Source organism: Euleptes europaea, chromosome 4 (assembly GCF_029931775.1).
Source record: "Euleptes europaea isolate rEulEur1 chromosome 4, rEulEur1.hap1, whole genome shotgun sequence".
NCBI classification, from domain to species: Eukaryota; Metazoa; Chordata; class Lepidosauria; order Squamata; family Sphaerodactylidae; genus Euleptes; species Euleptes europaea.
In genome coordinates this window covers 63135414-63151799 of record NC_079315.1, presented here as the reverse complement: position 1 = coordinate 63151799, position 16386 = coordinate 63135414, and the positions used below count along the sequence as shown (strand labels likewise).

Sequence of the window (16386 nt, the reverse complement as noted above, 5' to 3'; positions counted from 1 at the left end):
ATGGATCTCTCTGCCTTGCCAAACAACAACCATCCTGATAAATTCTTACAGCTAGATGTGAAGTCCTTAGCAAAAACCTCAATCTTTTTACAAACCTGGCTGGCAAATTTTCCAGAAGCACATTTTCCAGGGGAACAACAATGGCATAACAGAGTCTATTCACAGGTGAGTCGCTTGAGTACCAGACGTTTCTTTACTAATTAGAAGGCATTTATTGCCGTCATAGCTACTATAGAAATAAAAAATGCAACACTTTATATCTCATCTTGGAACTCTGCTAGATGATCCCTTTGTTTGGTATTGCTTCCTTGCTTTTGACTAGCTGGTTCAATGCAGTTCTAAACAGAATTATACTAAAGTCATTGAAGTCAGTGGGCTTAGAAGGATGCGACTCCATTTAGGAATGCACTGTCAGTGTTTTACTGTGTCTTTGTTAGGTTTATTGAGGGAAGACTATCTACTTTGAGGCATTTTAGTTCAGAGAAAAATGACTGGAGGGAATAAAAATGTTTTCAAAGGTAGGCATAGTTGAAGCAAGTGGATGGAGAGATTTTTCCCCTCACTCTCCTGTAATACCAGAACTTGCAGGAACCAAATTAAGTTGATGGGGTATGGCTTTAGAAATACAAAAGAAAGTACTTATTCATTCAATGAGTAACTGGTTTATGGAATTTACTGCCATAGAATGTGGTGATGGCCACAAACTTAATTGACGTTAAAAAAGGATTAGACAAGTTTTTGGAGAAGAGGATCATCAGTGGCTGTTAGCCACAAAGGCTAAATGGAGCCTCCCTGATTTTAAGGGATTAATCTGTGCTGGGAGACATTGGCAAGGGAAAGCTTTGGCATTTGTGGCCTGGTTTTAGGCCTTCTGGTGGCATCTTATTGGCCACTGTGTGAAACAGGATTCTGGACCATGGCTCAGATCCAACAAAGATGCTCTTAAGGGATCAAAGAAAAGAATCTTTAAAAGTAGAGATTATTTTGATGACTATGTTCATTTGCCAATCTTTAAAAGTAGAGATTATTTTGATGACTATGTTCATTCCATTTGAGTTGTATGTGTATCCATGTTCTCAGTGCAACACTTGAAGCCTATTCAGACAAGTATCTCAGTCTATGATGCCTTTAGGAATAACTTGAATTTAATGATCCACAGAGAACCAGTAGTTCACAGCCACCACCGTTCGGCTCACATCGGCAAGTGTTTTCCAATGTTTGCCAATATGTGCTGAAGCCTGTGCATTGAGTAAAGTCTTCTAAGCCCTTTCGCCCTCAGCTACAATACCCATTCACTATGTATACACAGGGAAACCTATGTTAACCTATATTAAAGCTTACAGTGCATTCCTAAGGAGAGTTATTCCAGCCTAAGCCCATTGAAATGAAGATAAGCCCACTGCATGGACCAGAAAATGAAATTGTAACAGGAGATGAAGAGAGGGCAGAATTCCTCAATTCCTACTTTTCTTCAGTTTTTTCTCATGAGGGAAGTGGTGCTCAACATGGCATAAACAGAACATGTGATGAGGGAAGGGATTTGCATCCTAGAATTGGCATTGGGGTAGTGCACAAACACCTGGTTTCTTTAAATGAAACAAAATCCTCTGGGCCAGATGAATTGCACCCAAGGGTACTCAAAGAACTTGCAGATGTAATTTCGGAACCTCTGTCCATTATTTTTGAAAAGTCTTGGCAAACAGGTGAGGTTCCAGAAGATTGGAGACGGGCAAATGTTGTCCCCATCTTCAAGAAGGGGAAAAAGGAGGATCCAGGTAACTACCGACCCATCAGCTTGACTTCTATATCAGGAAAAGTGTTCGAACAAATCATCAAACAGTCCGTCCTTGAGCATTTAGAAAGGATGGATCTGATCACTAAGAGCCAGCATGGGTTTCTCAAGAATAAGTCATGTCAGACTAATCTTATCTCCTTTTTTGAGAAAGTTACTACCTTGCTGGATCAGGGAAATGCTGTAGACATAGTTTATCTAGATTTCAGTAAGGCTTTTGATAAGCTTCCACATAGTATTCTAGTTGACAAATTGGGAAAATGTGGTTAGATCCTATTATTGTTAGATGGATCTGCAACTGGTTGTCAGATAGTACCCAAAGAGTGCTAGTCAATGGTTCCTCGTTCACTTGGAGAGAAGTGACAGATCCTCAGGGATCTGTGCTGGGCCCTGTGTTGTTCAACGTCTTTATAAATGATTTGGAAGAGGGGATGCTTATTAAATTTGCAGATGATACTAAATTGGGAGGGGTAGCAAATACGGTAGAAGACAGAGCCAAGATGCAGGATGATCTTGACAGGCTGGAGAAATGGGCTAGAACTAATAAAATGCACTTCAACAAAGACAAATGTAAAGTTGTGCATTTAGGTAGGAAAAATCAAATGCATAATTATAGTATGGGGGAGACTTGTTTGAGCAGTAGTGTGTGTGAAAAGGATCTTGGGGTCTTAGTAGACCAAACACTGAACATGAGTCAGCAGTGTGATGCTGTAACTAAAAAGGCAAACGCAGTCTTGGGCTGCATCAACAGAAGTATAGTGTCCAGATCACGCGAAGTGATGGTTTTGCTTTACTCTGCTCTGGTTAGACCTCAACTAGAGTACTGTGTTCAGTTTTGGGCACCACAATTTAAGAAAGATGTAGACAAGCTGGAACGTGTCCAGAGAAGGGCAACAAGGATGGTGAGGGGTCTGGAGACCAAGTCCTATGAGGAAAGGTTGAAGAAGCTGGGTATGTTTCGCCTGAAGAGGAGAAGACTGAGAGGGGATATGATAACCATGTTCAAGTACTTGAAGGGCTGTCAGATAGAGGAGGGTGCCGAGTTGTTTTCTGTTGCTCAAGAAGGTCGGACCAGAACCAACGGGTTGAAATTAAATCAAAAGAGTTTCTGTCTAGACATTAGGAAGAATTTTCTAACAGTTAGAGCGGTTCCTCAGTGGAACAGGCTTCCTCGGGAGGTGGTAAGCTCTCCTTCCCTGGAGGTTTTTAAGAAGAGGTTAGATGGCCATCTGTCAGCAATGCTGATTCTGTGACCTTAGGCAGATGATGGGAGGGAGGGCATCTTGGCCATCTTCTGGTCACTGGGGGTGTGGAGGGGGGAGGTAGTTGTGAATTTCCTGCATTGTGTGGGGGGTTGGACTTGATGGCCTTGGTGGTCCCTTCCAACGCTATGTTTCTATGATTCTATGGAGTAACTCTCCTTAGGAATGCACTGTTAGTTTTCTATAACCCCCCAAGATATGCAGGCCTCTTTCTTCTCTGCCAATAGGTTCAATAAGTTTTAGATAGTAGTCTTCTCTCCCCCCCCAAAAAAAAAAACACATGCATTGTTAGGCTAGTTGTTTGTATTATCATCCTGATCTGATTCAGACCAAGAAGTACTGTTGTGGTTTCACGTAGTTGTCTCTGCATCAAAAACCCATGAAGGTACCAATTTCTTAAACTTTTATTTGTATATGTGGATTCTCAGATAACTCACTCCAATGCTGACTGGCAGAGAAAAAAGGAAATCTACACATACCGCTTTCCACACCACACTCTATACTGTTGCCATTCATATTCTATACTGAAAATACTGGGGGCCTACACAATAAGCTTTTACATTCTTATTTTAGCTAAATGCATGCATAATAGAGTAGTCTGTCATGAATGCCTCCCAGCTGTTAGAATACCCTATTCTACGCATTTATTTGTACACATTGCAAGTTTAACATCAGGCCAAAAGATAACTTGTCAGCAGTTTATATTCCCAGACCCAGGTAAAAGCTAATATATACACACAGGCATTTGTCACTACTTTCATTGATTGCTTGGATCTTGTCCACCCATTCAGTTACTTTAGTTTTATTTTGCTGTAACCAATTTTAATGGCTATCTGTCATAATTTGAAAATCTGAACTACAGGGATGGGCAAAGGAATCCTAAGACAGTACAGACTGCACTTGAGTGATGCTGATGTAGCTATTCAATATCCTATGCTGTCATCAGGGAACATAAACTCATAAAAAGATCCAACTCCAAGCAGGTGAGAGCATGGCATGCTGATGATGCCATCTCAGCCACATATGGAAGCAGCCAACCAATACACACTGATGGTGGCATGCCTCTGACATCACCATGCTCCCACCCACATGCAGAACATAACAAAGAAGGAACAGAGGAACCACACCCTCTGCAGGCAAGACTTTGGCAGCCCCAGTAGGAACCCTGTAACTACAGCTCTTCTGGCCCAAGAGTTCTGGGAGATCTGAAGATGGGATTTGAATTCCTTGCTTTAGGCATATACAAACAGGCCAACACACACAGAGGGAAATATTGCCACTCCAACCATGTCACCCAGACACCACCACAGCTCATCTGGCAGAGGCCTTTCCGAGACAGGATTCTTGGGGTGCATGTGTGGAATGTTCTTAGGAATCGCTTTTTCCAAAGCAAGAGACACAAAAGCACTAGGACAGCAACAAGAGGACACCCGGCTACTAAAGGTTTTCAAAAGGCATATTTGTCAGCTTCCCAATAACTCACAGGGGGGAAAGCACTGGAATGAGAAACCAGAGTAAACTAGTTTAGATATTACCAAAGGGAAGCTGTCAGCCACAAGCCAATCAGCAGCAAAAATAAAAACGGCAAGACCAGAATCTGTACTTTATATATTGTAGATGAAACCAAAAACACACCCATCTAGGTACACAAAAAAGTCCCACTTGGAATCCACCAGTGTCCCTAGCGTCTAAACTGTATATACCAGGTCAGGAAAGACTACAGAGAAAGGCAAAGTGTTGTGGAATAGCATGGGCTTCATATGCTTGAGGTCTCCAGTTTAAGTCCTACAGATGGCTAGCTATTGATTAGCCCTGTCAAGGCTCCCAGGGACAACTGACATTTTGCACTATCAAACCTGTATAATTGGGAACAGGACACTCATGCTGAATAGCTGCCCTACATACCAATTGTAAGCTTTGCACTTCCCCCATGGAACCATCCATCTACTGCATTCATGAAATTCATGGCTGCCACCTGCCTCTATTCATCTCAGCAACTTTTGATCTCCATCTCCCCTCCCCATCACATAATTTGCCATGGTTTATTAATAAACCAGCAGTGGTTGGGGGGTTGTGACCTTGGAGGGGCTTGCCCCTCCTCCTTGCAAGAGCATACCTGTGCAAACACTGCACGACTCCCTCAGCTCCCTCCCACTGTGAAGATAGCTGAAGTTCATAATAAGGAGGTGAGGAATCAGTCGCTATGTTCCAACACCATTAAAGCAAGCATAGCTATGAACAATTTACACTTTTCTTGAATGGAATTAGGAATGGCTTTCTGAATGCAAAATGAAGGCGAAACAAATGGTGCAAAGGGAAACAATGCATGGGAACGTTTAGTAGAATTTGAAAGATTCCTCTTGATAAAGCTGTACATGAAACGCATCGGGGATGGGGTTATAAAACTTATTAAAGAATTGTTTCCCCTTGAACCATTTGTTTCCTCACCTTCGTTTTGGCCTTGGTGCACCCCCTTTTTTCTCATCTCTGAATGCAAGGCACATGAACTCTCTTAGTCTAGCCAGGCTCCTGTGCCTTTGACAGCTGCACTAACAAGCTGCACACCTATCACTGCATGTCTAGAACAGGTTCCATTGGGCTGGCTGTACAACTAAGCAGCTTGCAAGAATGCAGTGGCCAGGCTAGAACAAGAGAGCCGGGGATCCTACAGCAGAGCAGTTAAATGCACATTGGTCACAGCAGCACATTAGTCATGTTGCAGATTTAGCAGGAGGCTGGCCATGCACTAGAAATGGAGGGCATCTTGGCCTTTATGCTAAAGTATGCCTTTAGTAAGAGGGCTGCCTACAAAGAGCCAGAAAAGACAAAGAGCAACTGGGCTTAGGCACTCTACACATAGTGCTCTCCCAGTTCTTAATCAGGGTTCTTGCTAGTGTAAATTTACACTAGTGCCAGGGGTGGGACACAGGCTTGAGAAATTTAGGATACCGACTGATCACCGCTCTGCCCCTGGCACTCCTTTGCAACACACATTTTTATTCTGACATTGGCAATACACTTGGGTGGCTCTGGTACATCGTCAGCACAATGTGTGCCTCAGATACACCAATGTGTTTTGATGTTTTGCTGGTATAGGGGCTTAGTTGCCACCCTGAATAGTTCACAGCCTGGACTCAGGACTGATCCCTTAGACACCTCCTTCTGATCTTGACATTCCTCACTCCCAGTTGCTACTGTTTCACCCATAATCAAGCAAATACAAGAACACCAGAGCAGATATTGCAAACTGTATTGTATTGTTTTGTGACTCACAAACACACACACCAGGAAGTGATGGTCTATTGCATCTATCAATCCCATTTATACTGCCTCCAAGAAACTCAGAGGGGTTTCCTCCTGTATTCCCCAATCCAACACTTTATAAAATCCTCAGAGGCTGTTTTAAAAGAAAATACTGTCTTACATTTTATGTCTCAAAATGTGCTATCAAATAAAAATTAAAACAGAAACAAATTCTTTTGTGGCTCCAGGATGTTCCAATAGAGCAATGAAACATACCGCCTAATCCTAACTATGTTTACTCAGAAGTAAGACGTTTTGGAGGACATTGATTCAAAGGGTCGCCATGAGTCGGAAAGGAAGGCACTTAACATACACACAAGACTGAATAATTTCAGTAAGATTTACTTCCAGACCAGATGCTTAGGATTTCAGCCTTATTGTGTGTGTTTTAAATTATCGATAAAGAAAAACTGAAAAGGTGACAACTTCCAGACATTAATATAAACATGATTTGCACAGTGTAGAGTGAATGACTAGTGTGTTTTGTTTTTGGGCAAGAGGACTAATGAGGTTAAGGGTTAGTTAAAACCGGAACAGGAGTGGTGTGTGTGTGTTCCTTTTCAGAAGAGATGTGAGTGACCTCTGGGTTCCTGAAGTCATTAAACCTTGAGACTAGCCTAAACTCCCTATCCGGGAACTCATTTTCTTTTAACAAACAGCTGCCTCTTAGGGCTTGCTACATCAGAGCAGTGTTTGTGACCTTGTCAGGATCTTTATTGAAAGATCATCCAGACTCATGTGCCCTTGTGTGCTCAGGTGACAGGCTCCGCCACCTAGAAAAGTTTTCATTTATTTCCATTATATTAGAGGCCCAATATAACAACTAATGTGTATTTCAGACAAAAAGCTTTTCTTTCAGATTTGTTTCTGCTCTTGGGCGGTCCATTCCTCCCCCTCCACCAGATACCAAAGAGTAAAATAACCCACAAAGCAACCTAAGAATTATTGGTGTTTCAGCTGCCTAAAAGTGTGGCCCCACTAGAGACAGTTTTCTTCCATTTTTTTTAACTAAAGTGCACATTTAGAATTTTTTGGCTTCAATCCAGCTATGCATGCCTGTCAGTGGCAGTTAGAGCTATGTGTATAAAGGAGGACCACAGTCTTGCAATTAGGGTGTTGAGCAGGAAACCTGATGGCCGCTAGCACGACTGGAGTATTAATATTACCCTTTTCTGTAGTCTTCATACACCAGGGTCTGCAAGCTGGAGCTATTCCACCAGGCCTATGGTTGAGAACAGCTAGTTTTCCATCAGTGCTGGCCTCCCTACCCTCCTACCCCCTTTTACCATCTCTACTTTGTGGGATTTAACTGCTCAAAGGCCCTGCAAGGCAGATATACCACTGAGGAGCACCATCTTGTGCATTTATGCATTTATATTTATTGCTGATTTTATCAATTGATGATATTTATGGGGCTGGATTTTATTATTATTGAATTGTTTAAATGTGTTTTATGTAAATCTATTATATATTGTTTTGATTTGTTGTACGCTGCTCTGAGCCCAGCTTTGCCAGGAAGAGCGGGATATAAGAATGACAATAAATAAAATAAAAATAAATGATAATAAATACATTGGCCCCATCAACTCCAAACCTCATCAACCACCACTTGGCTAGCCCAATTTTCTAGGTGGCAAACTGATGCTGGAAGATAATGGTTTTACTTAGGAGCGCCTCATAGCTCAACAGCAAAAGAGCCATGCTGCAGTGTCGGCCTTGGGGGGGAATCTGTTCACACTGCAATGCATTACTGTTGCTGTCAAAGGACTTATAAGATGAAATAACTGGCATTGCTCTGGGACTGGCACTTTTATCATTGAAGCCTTTGACTTTGTCAGGAATACTCTGTTCTTGGCAAATGGTGAGGTGAAAACAGATGCTTCTGGATTTTCTCTCCATGTTGGCAGTTCCTTGGCATAGTTTCTGAAAGCAGCAGGGAACAGAGGAGATGGTGGTTAGACTGTCCCTATTTTTTTCCCTGAGAAGCCCATAAGATAAAAATTTTGGCAGTGAATCTTCAGCTGCTTGGAGTCAAAAGATTAGATGTACATTATGGGAGCTCCATTAATGTCTTTTCTGTCATTTTTATTGGTAACTGTCAGCTAGCAGGGCAGGGATTTTGGATTGTGACAATGCCACCAGGGTTTTTTAAAAAAACATTTTCCTTACCAAAACTGTCCCCCTCCTTTCATGCCGCTGTCTATCCTATAAGGGGAAAACATGTTGCTTGTATGATACCCCAACAACAGTCCCAGGAGCTTTCACACACATTGAATAATGCACTTTCAATCTCCTTTCAATGTAATTTGTAACTGGACTTTATTGTGTGAAACAGCAAAATCCACTCACAAACAATCTCTGAAGTACATTGAAAGTGGACCAAACGAGGTGGCGATCTCGCAGTGTCTCATCTGGCCCTGGATGTCCCAAAACCTCCACTTCGCTTCCCTTTCTCTTTAGTGAGTCATCCAAATATTATCAAAATTGTTTATCTTGCAGTTATCAGTGAAATCCCTTTAACTCTAATATAGAACTGTTCCCAACTGCTTCGAGATGAGTTCAATTTATAGCAAATAGCTGGGAGCACAGATTCTCCCACAGGTAATAGTTCCAGTGGATACAGAAAGCCAAACCATGTGGGCTGTCTGGAAAGGACTGGCATGGTTGATGCATTCTGCACATCTGGATTGTAGGGAATAGAAATAATAAAAGAGCTTTTAAGATTACCCAAATAAGGCTTTAACTCCTAGACACACTTTCTCAGCAGCAGGCCCCATTAAACACAGGAGGGCTTCCTTCCAAAAATGTGCTTAGGATCTGGCTATAAGCGTCAAGGAGATGAGCCTTTGGATGCACTGCATAAGGCAGATCCAGATATCCTGTGGCTATATGATATGAGAGCAAAACTGCATGTGGCATTTAGTTCTCTGACAGTTTTTAAAAGATATTTTTTCTTTCTCAAATGCAGCCACCAAGGATATTTTCTCAATGGTTTGAGGGGGAGAGAGCAAAGGGGCTTTTTAACCCTATCCGCAGGTATCATTTTTGGTTGAAAAATACTACCCCTAACCTGTTTTACACCAGCTGGGGGGGGGGAACCCTTAGAGATACTTGAAATTTGTGATTCAATCCTGTACCTCAGATCCAGATGATTAATTGCCTGAAGGTTGTCTTTGTAATTAGCCAGAATGCCAGGAGGATGGATGTGTGATGGGAACAAACTTCCTCTTTCTCTTTTGATGCTTAATCACTGGAATAGGCAATTGCTCTCTAGAACAGTGGTTCCCAAACTTTTTTGAGCCACCTTTCCCTTGGTTCCATAAATTAATCCCCAGTGCCCCCTACCCTACCCTATAAAAGCTGTATTCAAAATAATGGTTTGTATGACTCACTAAGGAAGATAATAATAGTAAAATTCAAAACAGTAACAATTAATTGCCCATCTATTCAAAATCAAATTAAAACTTTTCCATTTAATTTATTCAATAAAATTGAACTTGATCTGGTGATACCAACATTTCAATATCTGAAAAAAAATTCTGATAGTTTCCACCAGATTTGCTGACATGGTGCCATGGCTTGATCTATTGTAAATAAGTGACCAACACAGTTGAAGGGGCCCACATCAAGTGCCCCCCTGCCATCCCCTTGCCTCTTAGTGCCCTGCTCAGTAATTCCACTGCCCCCCAGAGGGCAGTACTGCCCACTTTGGGAACCATAGCTCTAGAATAGTTGCTTAGGCCCCTTTCAAACTGCCTATAGTTATAATCCGTTTGAGCAGCCGGTAACTAACAGATTTTTTGTGTCATTTCAGACACAATCGTTTTGGCTCCTGGCTGTTAATGGGTTTTTTTAAAACCTTTTCATACAAAGCACCTTTCTCCTGTTTTCAGTTCTTTCTTGTGCTTCTGAATCACTCCAGTGTGCTGCTTGAACTGTCTAGAGCACTTCTGAAAAGACTGCTGTTTCCCCCCTGCCTTTTCCCATGCAGCGTTCCTTTTCAGCTTTTTTAAACTTTCTAAGATTTGTGCTATAGTGCTATAGTAGCACCACTGACGTGCCTGTTGCTGTAGCTGAAAGAGATTGCTGTGTGGGAAAGGGCGGGTGGGGGGAATAGCGGCACTGTTTGAAACAGCCAGAGCGCTTTAGAGACAGCTCATATATGGATTGAAATTAGCTGTATGAAACACCCAGCCCTCCATCACTTTACTTGGATTTGGGCCAACAACAGATGACATCCAGTTTATAACGGTAATCTGGAAGGCGCTTTAGTGACTTGTCTGCCTGGTAAACTAATCCCACAGTGGTGACTGACGGTGATGTTGATTCTCACACCAAAGGTCCATGAGATAAGTTATTGCTACAGTGTGTGTGTGTGACAGAAGGCATATGTCAGCTGTTTTGCCAGTTGGCCCTGTACATCCTAATGACTAGAGATGTGCATTTGGATATATCTGGTCTGAATATATGACTATATCCCTCCCCCCAAATATCAGCATTTTTCAGATATATTCAGGCATTCAAAAGATATTCATGATTCTTGGTCCCAACTATTATTATCTGGTAAATTTCTGGAAATATTTGGGAATCTGGCACATCCAGGGGTCAGCACTTTAAAGATCCTAGAATACTTTGTTTCAATTTAAAAGGTTTATTTCCATTTAAAAGGTTTCCTGGGGAACAGGAGGGAGGGGGTAGGGAGGCAGCTCTCTCCAGCAAATGAGATCATATTTTAGGGGGGGGTTCTGTCTGCCCAATCACACAAGCCTCTCATAGCCTCAATGTTTTCTGAGCATGGGCAAAGAGGATAAAAAGCTGGCCTGGCAGCCATTTGAATCCATTTCAGGGTAAGATTTTCGGGAGTGTACATATACTTGCTTTGGTCTGTCTATGCCTTCAATTAATTATGCTTCGGCTTGCTTGGGAAGACCTTCTTCTTATTTTGTGCCAGGCCTTGTTTACACTTCATTAACTATTATTTCAAGTTTTTCTGTGTGTTTTGTTTTTTCCTGGTGGGTTGTAGGGGGAATAGGAGGGAAAGGAACCTTTGTTTTTTTTTGTCCTTAGTTCTTTAAAAATAGTTTTCTTTGGTTTTGTTTTGTACTGTTTAGGGGTTAAAAGACTTGGGCTATTCTGCTGGGGGTTATTCTCTTGGCTTGTTTTATAATTTTTAAGTATTTTGCATTTCAATTTTTAAAAAGTTTGTGCTTTTGGGGGGTGGATTTTCTAGGCTGTTGCTGTTTTGACATTGTTCTGGTTCCGGTTTTACAGTTCTTCTATAGTTGTTTCAAAATCTGTGTTGTGTGTTTTTGAGGAAGTGATTTTTGTGGGGTTTTGGTGTCTTCCTGTTAGTTTTGAAAAATTTAAATGTTCTGTAGGAGGTTTCAGCTAAGTTTTAATACAGATAACTGTGATGGTTTAGGAATTTAAAAAAAACACAACATGCTGAGAGTTAAGTCAGTGTTCTCCCCTGCCCCCACCCCCAAATTAGGCTTTTGTTAGGCTTCCAAAGTAATAAGAAGCCAGGTGATTTTAAAAACATAATAACTGGAGCATAGGGCTTACTATAAAAAAATAAGGTGACCTGGTCTTCAAAGCAATTGAGGCCAGGTGGTTTTTTTAAAAAATAGGGTTTAGGCTGAGCTTTTAGTCTTTCAAAAAAAATGAAAGGTTTTCAGAAAGACTAGGGATTAGTTTAATTTGGGGGGGAATAGGCTTTGCTTGTAGGCTTGGAAAATAAATAAAATAAACTGAGGTGGTTTTTTTTTTTTAAGAGTTCCATACTTCCATCACAGGTTGTAGTTATTAAAAAAAACAGCTTTCAATTCTAGATGTAGTTTTACACACACAGGTTGGGTTATGTAGGTTTGGGGAGAAAAGGCAATGGCAGGTTAGTGCTGAGGAGGAAAAAGTCAAGGTTAGTCAGGTTCAAGGGCGAGTTACCGGTAGTTAGTGCTCAGACTCAGAGAGCAGTGTAGCAGTTAGCTTATTTTGGTGAAGTAGTCCCGGAGGACAGAATAAGTGATAGGAGGGGAAGTGCAGTTGGGAAAGGCAAGTAGTATGGCAGAGGGGAGAGGGAGGGCTGTGGCTTTCCCCTCACCTGTGCAGAGCCTGTGCAGCCCACAGCCTTCCAAGGAAAGAAGAAGGAGAAGCTGGAGGTGTTGCAACGAGGGGGGGAGGTGCACCCCCAAATGCTGCCATCTCAACCCGTCTCCTGCAGGCTTCTCCTTCTGCTCCTATTCCAACATGGTGTGTCTCTCCAAAGCCCCTCAGAAGAGATTGCTCTGGTGGGTGTCCCCAATGATGAAGGGGCAGCTGCAGCTGTGTTTCTAGACTCCACCAAGCCAGTATACTGCTTGATCATGTCATATTGGGTGGGGAATGACACTGTTGCTTTTAACGGGCCCTTCTCATTGCTACAAGGATTCGCTGTTAATTATCATGAAGGGTTTTATACACAAGACACAATCTGTAGGAACATGTCCATTTTCCGAGCTGAGAGTTGATGACAGCCACATTTTGATTATCTTGTAGAGAGAAAAAAGAAGTGTGAATGAGCGCCCCGTCATACAACTGAATGAAGTACAGCCAACAATGATCGAAAAAGCCCTCGGTAAACACATCACGCCTCTTACCTTGAAAACCACCATCAAGAGTAATCCTCTGTACAGTGATGGCTTCAATGAGGATAACTGGGAAGAAAGGAGAAATCGCCCCTCTTGGACAGTTCAAGACTATGACAGACATTCCCTAAACTCTAGCCTGGCTCACTATCTGAAGGTACAATTCCACAAGATCACCCTTGTCTAAACACAACAATATTGGGCTTGTGCTAGAAACAGTGGCTAACTTTACTAAATTCACTGATTATTTGACTATTGCAAGTAAATCTTGCACATTGACATCAAGGTGAGTAATATCCAAGGATGTGTACACAAGAGGAGGAGGTAGCAAAGTGAGGAGATGGAATCAGGAACAGGCAAGGAAGACAATCCCCAATGGTTGAAGCATAGAATCATGCAGTTGGAAGGGGCCATTCAGACCATCTAGTCCAACCCCCTGCTTAATACGGGATCAGCCTAGAGCATCCCTGACAAGTATTTGTCCAGCCTCTGCTTAAAGACTGCCAGTGAGGGGGAGCTCACCACATCCCTAGGTAGCTGATTCCACTGTCAAACAACTTTTAACTTTTTCCTAGTATCCAGCCAGTACCTTTCCACCCACAATTTAAACCCATTATTGTGAGTCCTATCTTCTGCTTCCAACAGGATACCTCCCTGCCCTCCTCTAAGTGACAGCCCTTCACATATCTCAAGAGAACAATCATGTCTTCCCCTACCTCATCTTCTCCAGCTTAAACATTCCCAACTCCCTCAGCCTTTCCTCACAGGGCTTGGTCTCCAGGCCCCTGATAATCCTTGTCACTCTCCTCTGCACCCACTCCATTCTGTCCACATCCTTTTTGAAGTGAGGCCTCCAGAACTGCATACAATACTCCAGGTGCAGCCTGACCAATGCAGTGTACAGCGGAACTATGACATCTTGCAATTTGGATGTTATGCCTCTGTTGATACACCCCAAGTTTGCCTTAGCTTTTTTTGTTGCTGCATCACACTGGCTGCTTATATGTAATTTATGGTCCACCAGTACCCCAAGATCATGTTCACACACACTGCTACCCAGAGGTATATCCCCCATCCAATATGCATGTCCCTCATTTTTGTTCCCACTGCAGCACAGGGAGGCCAGCATGAGTGCCTCAACACCAGCGTCTGTGTCACTCTTGGTGGCGCAAGAGGCTTGGACACTGGCATGGGCCCTTCCATGCCTCCTGAGGACTTTTGCCCTCCCAGCTCAAGAATGGGCGGTTAGTCTACGTGTTTATGTAGACTCCAAACCTAAGAATATGCAGCCTTCCCAGTTGCTCAGGGATATTCAGACAGTGTTCTGACTAGCTTCCTCTGCTCTTGCCTCTGCTCTATCTGTTCATGATCCACTGACCTCATGTTTTTTTGGGGAGGGGGGTGCTTTCCATTCCTTGAGTTTGTCTCTACCCCCTGTTTCTGAGCTCCTGGCCTGTTCCCTCCAATATTCCTCTCTTTCTGTGAGAAAAGATTGCTGTGTTGTCCAATAGGGAGTTTACTCATGAACCTATACCATGGCAGTCTATATACTTTATACCCTGCTCCACAATGGAATCTCTTTTTGCTTTTGTGTCAGTTGATATGTAAACTGTGCATGTTCACTTTCACTGATCACTGTTAAGACATATTTTTGGTGGCCATTCGTTCAGCCTGTAGAGTAAATGAATTGTTAGTGTTACACAATGGCTGTCCCTTTACTAAAGTTCATTCTGATATGCCCTAGCTTGGATCCCCCCCCCCAATGTTTGTCTCTCATTCCCTTTGTTTCAGAGCATTGTACTACATGTGCTCTTTCCTGACCCTATTAGTGACATAGAAAGCATGTTGCATACTTCAGATGATAGATGTGTATGGTTTTATCTGCACAGAACCAAGAGTTTTAGAGCCAGTGTGCTGTAGTGTTGGTTAAGAGCGGTGGACTCTAAACAGGGTTTGATTCCCCATTCCTACACATGACTCTAATCTGGAGAATAGGGTTGGTTTCCCCACTCCTACACATGAAGCCAGCTGGGTGACCTTGGGCTAGTCACAGTTCTCTTAGAGCTCTCTCAGCCCCACCTACCTCACAAGGTGTCTGTGATGGGGAGGGGAAGGGAAGGTGATTGTAAGCCAGTTTGATTCTTCCTTAATTGGTAGAGAAAGCTGCTATTTAAAAACCAACTCTTCTTCTTCTTCTTCATTGGTTCCAGGAAAGCCCAGAAGACTTTGTTGCTGTCTGTCTCTCAGTGTTATTAGACACTGTTATTACTGTTATACATTGGCTCAGAGCCAGCATGGTGTAGTAGTTCTTCAAACCCTGAAGAACAGGGTTTGATTCCCCACTCCTCCACACGAAGCCTTCTAGGTGTCCTTGGGCCTGTCACAGTTCTCTCAGAATTTGCTCAGCCCATGTGGAGGTGGGCAATTGCAAACCACCTCTGAAAGTCTCTTGCCCTGAAAACCCTACGGGGTCACCATAAGTCAGCTGGAACTTGATTCCTTAAAGGAATTTTGATAGACAATATCTGCAGGGTGGCTACTTGGTCTTTCAATTCCACATTTATAAAACATAGCTGTTGTTCATCGAGGGATCTGTGCAGGCACACATTCCTTCCTCCAGTAAGTTCTCCATCTATCATGTGTTCTTCCTTGGGGACTTCTGAAGAGGCAAGGGAGATTTGAGGGAAGGAAGGAAGGAACTGATCACATTGAGAAAGTCCATTGGGAGGGAGAGAATTCCTCACACTCCGGAAAACCTCTCTGGGGCTGGTGGTGTGCAGCTCCCAAAGTGAACAAGCGCAGAAATAGTTACAGGTCAATGCACCTGTTTGCATTCTTACTATTTCATTCTTCAGTAAAGAATGATAGCCAAAATGTATTTAATTTCCTATATTTATTATTTATATGCAATTCAAGAACTAAACACATTTTTCTTGTAGGAAAATCCAAACGATTTACACTACTGGTTGGAGGATCTTTACACTCCGGGATATGACACCTTGTTGAAAAAGAAAGAGAGAGAAAGAAAACGTTCTAGATACTGCCGCATTGTGCTGCTCTTGGTGTCGCTACTTTGTATCTTGATAGCTACAGTGACTCTTTGCATTCTGTTTACCTGATACAAATTCAGTCATAGGTACTTTTGGCCAATTTCCTTTTATATTATTTGTGTTTCAAACACTATTACTGTAGAGGTAAGTGGATTTCTGTTTTTTTATTGTTTTGGAAGTTTGTGCGGCACAGTTCTCATTAGTTCTGCTGTAACTAGGAAATGTCTAAAATTAATTCTGGAATGGGGCATGCACACTTGGATAAAAAATATTGCCCCGAACACAATTGTAACGTGATGAATGTATTAATGTGTCAAGATTTGTATGTATTAATGTGTCAAGATTTGTTTTACATT

General features: G+C 42.4%; 1 protein-coding gene across 1 annotated transcript; it reads left to right on the top strand.

Moving 5' to 3' along the window:
* Positions 1-16099, top strand: MINAR2 (membrane integral NOTCH2 associated receptor 2). The gene is made up of 3 exons (XM_056849130.1): positions 1-165; positions 12892-13137; positions 15920-16099. Exons 1-3 carry the CDS (start codon positions 1-3, stop codon positions 16097-16099), a joined length of 591 nt encoding a protein of 196 aa, XP_056705108.1.
* The last annotated feature ends 287 nt before the right edge of the window (positions 16100-16386 follow it).

Excerpts from the sequence above, each read along its gene's own strand:
- MINAR2 (XM_056849130.1), top strand. The coding sequence starts at position 1 with ATGGATCTCTCTGCCTTGCCAAACAACAACCATCCTGATAAATTCTTA. Across the intron at positions 166-12,891 it reads ATAACAGAGTCTATTCACAG|AGAGAAAAAAGAAGTGTGAA; the intron begins GTGAGTCGCTTG and ends ATTATCTTGTAG. Across the intron at positions 13,138-15,919 it reads GCCTGGCTCACTATCTGAAG|GAAAATCCAAACGATTTACA; the intron begins GTACAATTCCAC and ends TTTTTCTTGTAG.